This window comes from Tachysurus vachellii, chromosome 21 (genome assembly GCF_030014155.1).
Source record: "Tachysurus vachellii isolate PV-2020 chromosome 21, HZAU_Pvac_v1, whole genome shotgun sequence".
NCBI classification, from domain to species: domain Eukaryota; kingdom Metazoa; phylum Chordata; class Actinopteri; order Siluriformes; family Bagridae; genus Tachysurus; species Tachysurus vachellii.
The window spans coordinates 11,958,896-11,972,603 of NC_083480.1; the positions used below are offsets into that span (position 1 = coordinate 11,958,896).

Consider the following 13,708-nt stretch of genomic DNA (forward strand, 5'->3'; position numbering starts at 1 on the left):
TAAAGAACAAGGACTAAAAGCAGAAACTGCTTATTACAAAACACTGAATGTGTGTGTGTCTGTGTATATATATATATATATATATATATATATATATATATATATACTGTAATCTCTGTATGTTGCTTGGATTTGTGAATACAATCACAAGTAAACGATGTTCTAAACCATATTAAACAGACAGAAAAACAGAGTGAGAGAGAAACATAAACATGTGAGACAAGGAAATGTATTATTTCAAGGTTAGTTTCATTACTTTAACACAATATTACAGTCAAAAACAGGCCATGGTCCATGATTATTTCCTTTGACAAAAATATTTTACATTTTAAACAGGGTGATTTCATTTCACACTGTGGAGATATGGGCATTTTAACAATGGACAATGGTTTGGGGAAAGTAAATAACATTTTAAGATATGACCAAGTTTTACTGTAATGAACATGATTCTGTTTTTAAAAATAAAACACCTACATCAACTTTAGGCCTTTCATATAAAAAAAAATAAAAACATACATCCGAAGTCACAATGATGTTTTTAATTGACTAATTAATGATTAATTTTGGAACCAAATGCAATGTAAGGACATGACCAAATCTTAAATAGCTATTTATAATAAAACGCATCAATGTATAGAAATTTTTGCCAGTACGTGGAGCATAGGTTTAAGTCATCTTGCTTGAGATCACCTTCCCCAGTCGCAGAAGTTCCTTTAATGTAAAACATACATATATCTGTGGTATTTACACAAAAGGGCAGGTGCCTAACAATACCGTTCTCACTATGAGTCTTCTGAAGAAGTCACAAACTTGATCATGGCACACAACCAAGGAACAGCTCGAAATACACACCAATACTTGGAATTAGTGCCACAAGCATTGTATTGAAAATAGAACAAAATGAGTTTAGTTATACTCCACAGTTCTATAAACTCATGTTTAACAGTGAGGGGTACGCACGAATACGACAAATTAATATCTAAAGGTCACTGTGTTGATCTACACACAGGGCTGCCGCACACTTGATTCTATCTTCTAAAATAACTCATTAAAATCACATTTGATTTTAATATACACAAGTGCATAATGGTGCAACAGACAACTCATTTACAAGACTGTCAGCAGGTAATCAGTAAATAATTAAATTAATTAAACACTTATGTAAACGATTTTTTGATAAAGAAACTTAAAAGACAGAATTCCATCTCCACAGCCGTCCATTTTGTTGCATATGTTATTACTAAATATGAGGCTTTTTGACTCTTCTGTTTGTCTGACCGATAAATTGTGAGAACCTAAGACAAGAACAATTATTTTGTGATCCCAAATGCCACTGGTCGTCACATTTCCTTAGTAGCTAAGCATTAACTGTTCCATTTTTGGCTGATGGTTTATCGCTGCAGAGGCCATTCAAATGCCCAGGTCAGGGGTCGATGCCAGGGTTTTCTACAAGCCATACGGGACCAATGAAAAGTTCTTCATGGTGTTGTCAAGCGAGATTCCAGCCTCCTGAATCTCAAACCTGAGGGACACAAGACAAGGTAAGACTACAGACAATATAGCTTAATACTTAAAAAATCTTTAACACATGGAAGACATTTTAATAGTAACGTTATTAATTACCAGGAGCTTTCAGAAATGGTATAATACATAGGTGGTTTTTCTGAGTCACTGATGACCGCCGTCTCCTCATGACCACTGGCCCCCATGTTTTTAAAGATAAGCCAGTCTCCCACTGAGAGCTCAGGAAGAAGGCAGTGCTCTACCACCTGGTCCAAAGCATCACATGACGGCCCCCACAGACTACTGGAGAACACCGGCTCGTCTGCTGAAACGGACATCTGCAAACAAGAATAATCCACAGTCCAAATGACCAACATATTAAAACAAAAACAAACAAACAACAACAAAAAACAGCTCACATTTTGAATTCTCTTTCATGTATTTAGATTCGTGTCAGGTTCTCTACCTTGTGAACTATGGGGGATGGAATGATGTTTCCCAACAGTTTGCCAACGAAAGATCCGAACACGCCATCGCTCAAATAGTACAAAAATTCAGGTTCAGCGCTTGGAGTCAGCTCTGTTGAGAGTTAAAAGTGACACAAATCTCAAAATTAAAGAGAGACTTTTAAGACTAGATTTCACAGATGAGCAGCTTGCAGGCTGTGAGGCCAAATTCTTGATTGATTATCCGATACTTCAATATTAATTGATTGGGTTCAAGGAGCAGTTGGGAATTTTTTACTCTGCTTTGTGACATGCATGAACTCTAATCTACCATAGTTACTTACTAATCCCCTTATTACTGAAATCACAGAGCACTGTGTACCAGCAAAAACATACTTAAGAAACTAAAACAGCTCTAGATGAGGCTTTGCATCATAGTTGCACTACTGTTTACCTTATTTACTCTTAATTGTAGTATTTAAGCGTTGAAGGCAATTATTTTAAGCTTGCTTATTACAGAAAATACATTAGCTCAAATAAATTTCTCACTGAATCACTATGTTCATTCTCTGTATTGAATTTCTCTCCTTTTCAATTTTCTATTCAATAACGCTGACTTATGTGAATTCACGGCTATATTAATATATTGAAGCAGGGAAACTGCAACACTTAATAATAACTACCATACTCCTTGGTTAATTTATTAAACATTAGACATGACTACTTTATTTAAAGAAACTACAGGGTGACCCAAAAATCTCCAGACAGAGAAAACACCTTTTTGGAATATGTACATATGTAACATTTAGGAACGTTTTTAACAAATGAAGTAGTATTGGATCAGAAAGCTGATGAAAGATTGCTATGGACATTAACAGGAAACATGCAACACAAAACTGTTACCAAACTAGGAGCCAATGTAGGGTGTCATGTCTTTTTAAACACAATCAAGATGTTGGCGAAATAAAGCTAGAGTTTGCTGTAAACGAGTTTTCACTGAGACTGCATACTAATGTAGCTCTGTAATCTGGCACAATGGGAGTGATGGTGTCCTCACTACCATTAAAGTAAATCTTGTCAGTTGCTGTGTTAAAGAACTCACCTTTAGACTCACCATGGGGATCTTTGGCTACCAGTTTCTTGCCAAGGACATTTACAACCAGGGTGAAAGAGGAAGACACGTAAAAGATTCCTGGCTCAGCAACCACTCGCACTCCAGACATAACAGGAAAATAGGCCTCTAGCAAAGGTCTAATAGCAGCATGGGTCTGTTCAAGAGAGTAAAAGGACTATTAGTACATTGGCACTTTATCAATGTTAAATCATGATAGAAAACACAGCTATATAAGCAGATGTATGATATCAATCACCTGTTTCAACTGATACTCAGAGCCACTGAATCCACTCCCAATATCTAAAATCTCCATATTAAACCCAAGCTCCTCCTGCAAGAGAACAGATTAGGATGAACTACAATATTTAAAAAAATAAATAAATAAATAAATAAATAAATAAATAAATAAATGAACACACGGTATTAAAAAAAAGGGTTCTAGTTGGATTCATTTGTCCACTCACCCCCATATCAAACACACAGCGGGCATCAGACAGGGCATGGGCATACACTTGAGGGTCTTTGCATGATGCTGGTACCTGGAACCTGTAGAATTATAAAGACCCTGATTCAAGATTCACATGAAACTCTGGGTTATTATAGATGTTATGCTTGCCCTAAAAAAAGACTTACACGACTCCAACCACATCCACGCTTAGCTCTTTGGCAGCTTCTAAAAGATGCCTGCAACTCTTCAGCGAGCATCCAAACACCATGCTTGCCTCCTCTGTTTGAGCCTCGGTGCATAACTGCAAAAGCAGCCTATCAAGAGAGATGATCGTGTTATACAGAATATCGAACATTAATCGAAGATCAAGACATTTACTATGAAAATCTCAAACAAATGTTTGTTAGCAAGTGGGAACTGACTTGGCATTTGGGTGAGCACGGGAGATTTTTCCGAGTTCGGCCTCGTTATCGCACACCAGGTAGTTGACGCCGTTTTTGGCAGCGTGTTTGATGTGTGACTGCTGTTTGCAAACACCAGACAGGATGATGTTCTCGGGGGAGACATCATGGTTGAGTACCATTGAGACTTCAGCCTGGAAAATTTTCAGGGGAGAATGGAGTTAGACAAAACACACAGAGCTCAGCTCCTGAGATCATGCAAATAAACCAGAGTGGGATAGTAAAGCAAGAAAACGTCACCTTATTTGCACACACGAAACCAACTCCAAGTGCAGCCAGAATCTCGATGACTGCAGGGCTGCTGTTACATTTGACAGGGTAGAATGGTCGAACTAGGGGTAGGGTGCTCTGCCAGAGAACATGCTGCTGCAGTAATGCGCCAAGGTCAGCCACAACAAATGCATTTTTTTCAGCCTGGAGACAAAACAGGGGGAAAAAATTAAATAAATAAAATAAATAATAATAATAATAATAATAATAATAATAAAAACCCAGATTGAGAGATCAGTAATGGTGCTGGTTCAGCAGTTAAAGTTTTAGCTTAGTATTTGAAATCATCCCTCAACCTGACTTGCTCAACTGTATATCTGGATTGTATTTTAGTTATTTTACTTGGTTAAAAAAAAAAAAAAAGAACTGAAATATGACTAAATGCAAACAAATGTAAATGACGTCCTAAAATGTTCCATTTACTAAACTAAATAGAAGAACTAGAAATCTATTCATAACCCTGCTGTATGTACCTACACTCACAGATCTTCTACCATGTGATAGGATGTGTGACACTAATAAACAGGCAACAATCATTCACAGCGATGTGGACATTTAAAGATCAAAACAAAGCAGACTGCAAATTTTGCCCTGCAAAAACACCAACAGGAGGATCACCACCACAACACAAGCAACCTGATGCACAAATTTAAGGCTTTCATGTAGTTTATACTGAGGGCAAGATTAACAATCCGTGTGACCCATGATGGCCTGAACTACTAGGGTGTTAAGTAGTCTAGTCAGTAATGGCATGGATGCAACCTGCTTATAACACATCAGAATGAATAAGCCAACATATTCACCAAAGCTTGTTCAAAAATGTGGTTGTCAATGACATCTTCGAGGGTTGTTGCTCCCTCAAGCAGTTCAACAATGTAGTTCAGTTCATCAGTAAATCCTTTCATCTCAACCGTAGTCCGCAGATCCGACAATCATAGAGAGTGTACTAAGCCTTTGGGTCCTGTTAATATGCAACAAACTGCAAAAAAAAAAAAAGCATATTTACTAAGAAATGCTATCATAGAAATAAGCCAAGCATGTAAAGTGTAGTTCCTTGTCAAGTAAAAATGGCAAATGTTAAAGCTTATAAAGTTTTAAAATAAGGCCTATGGGTTATATATTAGTAACCAGTTAGCCAGATTATTTTCTTATTATAACTTACATTCTGAAGTGTTTGATACTCACATAGACAAGCTGGGAGATGGATTTCTCCCGCTATCAGCTAGGATCCCAAGGCGGCTCCGCGTTGAAGTCGAATTGCTCGCGGTAGAGTGCCTTCCCTAAGCCTTCTGGGTAGCGCTTATACACTTGTAAAGAAAGAGGGGAGCCCTGTAAAGGGAAATAAATAGACGGTTGAGAAATATTGCATGTGTGTATTGCATTGCATGTATTACATTATAGTATTTAAATATCTCATGCAGAACAATGATATCCTCCTATTTACGAAAGTCTGATCACAAGATAGCAACGATGCAAAACAAATAAAGCTTTTAAATAAGGGCTTGGGTTTTATGTCAAAACAACCACATATTTCTTGGACATGACAAAGCCTAGAAGCCAGTATGTGTCACAGATCAACACAACACATGCTTGGTGTTTCCCTAGCATTCCCTCCTTGAGTTTTCCTAAAGGTTAATTAAATCTATTGACCCAAATGAATTGTGAAATTTTTGCTACCTATTATGCTGGACAAATGAGACAACCACAGATTTCTCATTCTAAATCACAGACGTTGGACCGCTGTTACTTGAGGATTGCTGACTTGCCGAAACTACTAATCAGGATGGGAATTTTTCATAAATTGTGGACAGAGCCGATCACTAACATGATAAAGTATATTTGCAAAAAAATGGATGCCCCTATGTAATTTTATGCTGGTCTGAACAAGAGAATAGTTTAGACAATAAAATAAGTTAAGATAAGATAGCAGTATCGGACTGTCAGCAGATCCAAGCAAACATTAAAACAGGCTCATGATTACATTAAAAGTTGCCAGAAGGAACCCAGAACTTGCTATTTCATGACGAAAAACTAACCAAATATTAATATATTTAATATGATAACATTTCCCAGTCAAAGGTTGAGTATTATACGTAGCTGAGTATTATGTAGAGTTGTAATTCTAGTGTATTTTGTTATCGCACTACAAAAACAGGAAATAACGATGAATCGCAGAACACACCGTTATAAAACCTTGCACAACACACAAGTACACTTTGTGCACTAATTGACGTATGCGTCCTGATAGTAGTGAGAGAGAGAGAGAGAGAGAGAGAGAGAGAGAGAGAGAGAGAGAGAGAGAACAACAACAAAAACATTTAAAATATTTTGTAGCACTATGTGAGAAAGGTCTGAGACATCCAAGGAGGTCATTACATTATTATTATTATTATTATTATTATTATTTAGTAGCAGTATGTATTATAATTATTCTATGGTTGAGTTAACTAATATAATTTGATTTCATATGACAAAATCAAATGACGTAAAACAACAACAAGTTATTATGGAAATAGTTTTACAATAAGTCACACTTCTATATTTCCAATAGGAAGTTTTTCAAAGGTAAAAATAAATTAATTAGTTAATTAAATTTATTAAAATTAGGCTAATGAGTCTGCTTTCTGAACTGTTAATTTGTGTTAAGATTAGTTAATGAATGACTTTTTCCACACTAAGCGTTACTTGGAAAGTACATTAATTAATCACTGCCTAAGTACTAGTCATTCCCAAATAAATCTTTATTTACACACACACACACACACACATATATATTATATACATATACACATACACACACATATACACATATATATATATATATATATATATATATATATATATATATATATATATATATATATATATATATATATATATATATATACACATACACACACATATATACATACACACGTGTATATTATATATATATATATTATACACACACACAGACAAACACACACACACACATTATATATATATATATATATATATATACACACACACACACACATATATATATAAACATATACACATACACACACATGCATATATATATATATATATATATATATATATATATATATATATATATATATATATATATATATATACACATATACATATATATATATATATATATATACACATATACATACACACACACACACACACATATATATTAACCTACTACATTCTGTTCCCTTCCACCTAAACCACCACACTAACTAACACATGGTATAAATCAGCCTGATTTAGTGTAATGAATTAAGTGTAAAAATACCTTCCAACATACAGTGTGTCAGGTTTATTACATACCCGATAACCCACAATCACTTCATGTTACCGAAGCACACTGACACACGATCTGTGGTACAGACAGTAAAGCGTGTGATCGACACAGACTACAGCTTACAGCACTGAGCACAACAGCAGCCGCCATGTTGTGGCTGATCTCCCGCTCCGAAGCCACTCACGGCTGTAGAAGTCACTTAAAATCGTACTTACGTGAAATAACGGCCTGAAGCTTTTGGAAGATCGTCTCCTCTTTTTCGGCGGAATTTTTAAAGAGTAGTGGGGACACAAGGGGAAGAAAGAAAAGCGGCCGTTTTTGCCATAAACCCACGAATGGACGGTTGGAAATGCGCACGAGCGTCTGTGTCTCTTCTACAAGCTAAAGAAATGGTTGCCTCAGAAAGGAGATCAATGAGGTAGTGGAAGAGTGTGTGGGCGTGACATAACAATAAGAACCAATCATCAGCCGCTCTGACGTACAACGGGAATGTAACTGGGTGTAGTCGTTGTCAATCTTATTTTTCATCAGCCAATCGTATAAGCGGTAGCTGTTTGAAGAAGACTGCCAAATATGCATTTCCGCGCGTTTGGAGAGGAAAAGAGCTGCTTGTGACTGACCGTTGATCTCATGATGTAACACATCACATAAGTTATTATTAGGGTCCAAGTTCAGAAGTTATTTATTTATTTATATATGTTATTTTATGGTACTGATATCAAGACATAAATGGTTTCCTTTTCCTTTACTTTTAGGATTTAACACATGATGGACTATTTAACATCTGATGTTCAACTGGATGTTTGTCCAAAATATTTGATCAAATCTTGACATGTACTGTCAGCCAAGATGAAAATTTATGCATAAATGATTCCATTTCAAATATGTGTAATGGTAAATTCGTATTTGGTAAATATTATGGATACAAGCAGAAATATGCCAAAAAAGCCAGTATCTGACCAGTATGCTACCAGTATCTGACCAGTATCCAACCAGTATTCTACCAGTATCTGACCAGTATCTGACCATTATCCTACCAGTATCAGACCAATGGCTGACCAGCGTCTGACCAGCATCTGACCATTATCCTACCAGTATCAGACCAGTATGTGGCCAGTGTCCTACCAGTATCTGACCATTATCCAACGACTGACAGTTTTTCTTTCAGGTTGCTACATAAGTACAGGTACAAACAGATAATACTTTCTTTACCCTAGGTCTTTAACCTAAGTCATAGTTGTTGTTTAATATATCATTTAAAAAACTCAACATTCCATCTCATTTAAGTGAATCTGAGCTTTAGGTAAAACTCAACCAGTTTGCATCAACCAGAAATAGTCCAAGCAGCCTTTGGATATATTTCAATTTTACCATAATTTTTAACCAAATTTTTTTTTAACATAATTGCTAGTTGAAAAACACCTGAGCAATAAACTTGGCAGTGATTTAAAGTAAGGCAGGAAGTTTGCTATTATTTATCTATAGAGCACCGAAGTGAACATCATGGTGTTGCACACATTATCCAAGCACAAACAACCTGTTCTAATTTCATCCGTCTGGTGCCAGAGCTGGCAGCTACGTATGGCACACAAACAGCAACCTCGGGCTATTCAATTGGCAAACTCAGTCTTCAAGTAGCCTAGAGTAAAAAAAAGACATCTCTAGAAACCTAAAAAATGCCATTGAAATAATTTATTTTACCCATTTGAATGTAGAAAAAAAGCATACTTGGGCATCTAACAATGCACTGATTTGCAGTTTCAAAATATGAAAAATGTTCAAATGTATGAAAAAGCTTACTTGGGCATCTTATAAGGAAGAACACATGGGCTCATGTTATTGTGTCATCACATATTGCAAACCATATATCTATTTGGGATGCTTTTCATAAAATGGACCCCACAAACAAATTGAATGAATCCTTCAAATTTAGTGGACATACCAAATAATGCACCGCTGACATCCAGAGGACATGGAATTTGTATTTAAGGTCCACTAAATCAAACTAAAATGATTACTCATGGTATACATATTACAGTTAAAATTTTCATAAGACAAGCTACATTTACACTGCTGTTGGGAATTGTACTTTAATTTGCATCACAAAATAAGGGCTGCAGAAACCATGCTAGAGACTCAGATGATGCCAACATGTGACATCAGATTAACTATTATTGTTTAAAAATTGAGCTTTAAACACCACTTCAAATAGTGATAATGTGACAACTCTAAGTCCTATGTGCCTGCTAGGGAGCTTTTGTAGAATTCTGTGGAAAATCTAGAGACCTTTTTAAAAAAAAAAAAAAAAAAGGAACTGATTTCATACTGCCAACTGATTAGATAAATTGTATGCATATAACAAAGTGCACATTTACTCAAACAATTGTCCCTAACTAAATAAGAACTTCTGTCCCACCCAGAGCCAAGCCAATTATGCTAAAGGAGGTGATAAACTGGTGCACTGCCTTCCCGCCCTCTAACAAGAGAAAACCAGTGTACAATGAACATTTGTGTAAAGGAGGGTAGACTTCTGGCTTTGGTCAGTTTCCAGCTTGTCCAGGGTGCAATATGGACATTCCCAAACCAGCTGACAATCTTTCCAGGGAGTCTGTGCTTAGAAGGTAAGCAACCTAATGAAATTCTAAGTTACAAATACCACTTAATTTTTTTTGCAGCAAGTCATACCTTGTATTTGACATTGTGAAAAACAATGTATAAACCATTTAGGGTAACCAGTGTTTTAGACTAAAATGCATTTTGCAAAGGCAGGCTAGCAATAGTTGAAGGGGAAAAAAGGACTGCTCCCTCCATTTTTTAAAAAAAAAAAAAAAAAAAGCCAGCTTGAGTTGGGCTGAATTTTTCCCCAGATTATCCAAGTTAGATAAAGAGGATTGCATTGATTAGTGTAGTTAGGAATAAGCAGTACTTTAAAAAAAAAAAAAAAAAGTTCTTAATGGAAAGTTTGTAATTTACACACAAACCCTCAGACATCAGTTTGATTCTTTTAATGTTTTCCATCAAGCAAACCACATGAAAGGCCCAAATTGGAAGACAGCCTAGATTTAACTAACAGGAATGAGCCAAACTATAACTGAAAGCTTTACCACACTTTGCAAAGTGATCCAGATCAGGTCACAAGTAAAAAGGCATACAAGAGGAGTTTTAAAAATATGAACCTTTAATACTAAACATATTGAAAGGGCAATCAGTGTCTGCTTTTTCTGCAAGGATGCCATTATGCCTAGAAAGAAAAAGAAAGTATTAAGAATCATGTACACAATTAAACATAATTGCTTGGTCATTGATTTGGGTATACATCTACATTCATAACTGGGCCAGAGGCTAGATTAGAATACACAAGGCAGTTTTAATTTTAGCCTCTAGTTCATTACAGCAAGCCAATTTAAATCAAATGCTGATACTTTAAGGAATTAAAGTGTACCTTTCCATCAAAGCATGTCTTGCGACATGGAGTTGGAGGCATGCACACTTCAGTGGAGCACATGAAGTAAATCTGAGAGAGAAGGAAAAACTCAGTGCACAAGTTAACAAATATCACAGCCTATTAAATAAACCCAAGGATACTGCACCTCCTCATTGATGTATTTTTGAGTGGTCACATTCATGAACTGGAAGGCAGTCACTACAAAGCGGCGCTGGTGAGGAGTCTCGATCATGTCCAGTACATGGAGGAATGAAGACTGGCCAGAGGAAAGCTCAGGGTTGGGGCATCTGCAAAGAAGAAAAGTTCAGAGAGTTCTGATAATTTGAGCTTTAAATTTGGTTAAATCACTTGCACTCTCAAGACCTACTCATTTTATTCCTCAACCACTCAAGACATTTGAATAATATTGATCAAGTCCTGCCTGCAAAAATAAATAAATTTCCCCTGCCACAAACTTACCCTTCATAGAGCAGAACCAAGGCATTTGTTCCAGAGCGCGTGTATGCCACACAGTAGTTTATCAACAGTGTAGCCTCAGGTTTTGGAGACTTCAGCTGCACTTCCAGGTACAATGGTTTACCCAGGAGAGCATTCAAGGGCACATGACTACTCCTCAAGAATGAAGAAAAGGTCTCATCTGAAGATAGGATAAGGAAACAAGTTAACCACTATACACACACCTTGCAATCTTGTACATGTTTGCACAAGCAATTTGTTCCATAAAGACCATTTAAGCAAGTATAGGGAAACATACTGCATTGCAAAAGAACCCATACCAGTTGCAATCCTGAGCTGAACACCATATAGTCCACCAGCCCGAACAGAGGATGGCACACTTGGGCTAACCACCATGTAACCAGCAGATGCCCTAATCATTGTTGGACTGATCTTTGAGTACCGACACTCAACCATCACCCTAAAGGATAGAGAGAAAAAAAAAAAAAGTTAACAAGCTAAACCATTTCAGAAGAAAGTTAAGGAAAAAAAAAAAAAAAAAAAAACCTGCCTGACAAGGTGATCTCTGGTGATGACACCATACTTCAGGTTAAGTACTCGGATAGCTGTTCGCACCTCAGCCATGTAAACAGTGGTATCGCCAATATTCTGAATTGGGGGAAAAAAAAAAAAAAAAAAAAAAGTTCTTAAATTGGCATTTTACAAAATTTCAGAAATTTAAAAAAATAATAAAAACCCCACTCACATAGGTCTTTGTCCCACATTCAGAGACAGAGAACTTAAAGGTGGCAAAATCATTGGTAGCAAGGATAGGTTTACAGGGGGTCTTGGCTGCCACTTGCAAACTTGCAGGGCTCACAGGGATCGTGGTGATGTTAGAGTAAATAGTAAACACAAACTGCCCATCAGCTGTACATTCTTAGAACACAAGGGGGGGAGAAGGACATGTAAAGCCAGGTAAACAACAATTTTCAGGTAATGTGGATATACACACAGCCACCTACGGTCCATTGGGTAGTAACAGGAGGAAGTAGTCACATCCATGCAGCATCCTTTGTTCATGCACTCAACAGCTGTGGTGCCAGCAGGACCACAGGGCAGTCTTTGGCTAGTAGGAATGTCACACCCTGTATGGTTGACAGATTTGACATTTTAAATTGCATCTATACTGATGCAGCAAAACAGGTAACCTTACATTGTGCCAATATCCTTGACTGTTAAACTAAATTGTGCAAGTGTATAAACGAGTAAGATGTGTAAAGATTAAGCCAAGTTGCCAAAAACCAAAGCCAACACTGACATTTGGAAGCTACAGCTAATTAGCCTGGCTAGTTACAGTACTTGATTTGAATCAAGTAAAACCCACCTACAGCCAGTGCAGTATAGGCATTACTTGCTCACCTCCATTTGTATAGTTCTTAGGCAGTCTTCGATTTGGGGTCATGGCTGGCATTGGAGCTGGTGGACAGTCAGCTTGGTTATCAGAACGAGGGACTCTGACTTTCTGAAATGCCATGTCAGTATTGACATCACAGGACACTGTAGCGATTTCAGCTGGGTCCATGTTATTAACGTAGAGCAGTCGCAGAACATATCGGCCCTCCTGGAGACATTAGTTCAGGGAAAGTTACAGGAATTGCTCAACACACACACACAATACAAAAAACCCCCATGCTAATGCCTACCTCAATAGTGACATGACAGCTAGAGAAACTGACACTGAGAACATCATTCCCCTGTTCCTTTATCAGAGAGTAGCCACATTCTTTAGTTGCCCCTAGAACTGGGTCTAGAATGGAGGATCCTGACAAACATCAGAAAGAAATTAAACACATGAGCAACCTACACAGCCCATAAAAGGACAAAAAACCTCTTGCTCCAGCATACATACCCAAAACATTCACTTCAGATAGTGTGTCTGTGGGCATAACTACTTTAACAGCATCTTTACCACAAAACACAGAATACTTCTGGTGCTGTCTGAGCCAGTCCTCCTGACTGGGGACTGCAGCCTGCACAGATACAGCTCCTTCAATGAAGTGCTCACTGGCTTGGTAAACATGATCAACAATCTTGAAGCCATCCACAAAAGTTTGCACAATGAACAACTCAACACAGCCTAGCAGCAACACTAAGATCGGTTTCACTGCCATGTTCCAACTACCCCAAGCACCATGACCTGACACTCTGCCTGTGCTGCTCTTATTTAAGCAGGCCAGGTGACTCACTCTGATTGTGTTCACCTGTCACAAATTAGGTCCAATCCCTAA

The 13,708-nt window shown here is 37.2% G+C and overlaps 2 protein-coding genes across 3 annotated transcripts; both read right to left on the reverse strand.

Annotated features, from left to right (window-relative positions):
- Window positions 1–213: 213 nt before the first annotated feature.
- Window positions 214–7,937, reverse strand: azin1b (antizyme inhibitor 1b). 2 transcript variants are annotated; one of them, XM_060897014.1, is made up of 12 exons: window positions 7,753–7,937; window positions 5,428–5,571; window positions 5,046–5,221; window positions 4,213–4,386; window positions 3,934–4,106; window positions 3,697–3,825; window positions 3,528–3,609; window positions 3,320–3,394; window positions 3,064–3,217; window positions 1,970–2,082; window positions 1,624–1,841; window positions 214–1,522 (listed from the first exon to the last, which is right to left on the reverse strand). In XM_060897014.1, the coding sequence occupies exons 3-12, from the start codon at window positions 5,145–5,147 to the stop codon at window positions 1,447–1,449; spliced, it is 1,296 nt and encodes a 431-aa protein (XP_060752997.1). In that variant the 5' UTR covers window positions 5,148–5,221; window positions 5,428–5,571; window positions 7,753–7,937; the 3' UTR covers window positions 214–1,446. The 2 variants fall into 2 exon arrangements, with proteins under 2 accessions (XP_060752997.1, XP_060752996.1); XM_060897013.1 differs by having other exon boundaries at window positions 3,052–3,217.
- A 2,757-nt stretch (window positions 7,938–10,694) lies between these two features.
- Window positions 10,695–13,603, reverse strand: LOC132864174 (zona pellucida sperm-binding protein 4-like). The gene is made up of 11 exons (XM_060897458.1): window positions 13,330–13,603; window positions 13,124–13,242; window positions 12,840–13,041; window positions 12,443–12,565; window positions 12,184–12,356; window positions 11,989–12,086; window positions 11,759–11,898; window positions 11,442–11,619; window positions 11,128–11,269; window positions 10,980–11,051; window positions 10,695–10,778 (listed from the first exon to the last, which is right to left on the reverse strand). The coding sequence occupies exons 1-11, from the start codon at window positions 13,589–13,591 to the stop codon at window positions 10,773–10,775; spliced, it is 1,515 nt and encodes a 504-aa protein (XP_060753441.1). The 5' UTR covers window positions 13,592–13,603; the 3' UTR covers window positions 10,695–10,772.
- Between the last annotated feature and the right edge of the window lie 105 nt (window positions 13,604–13,708).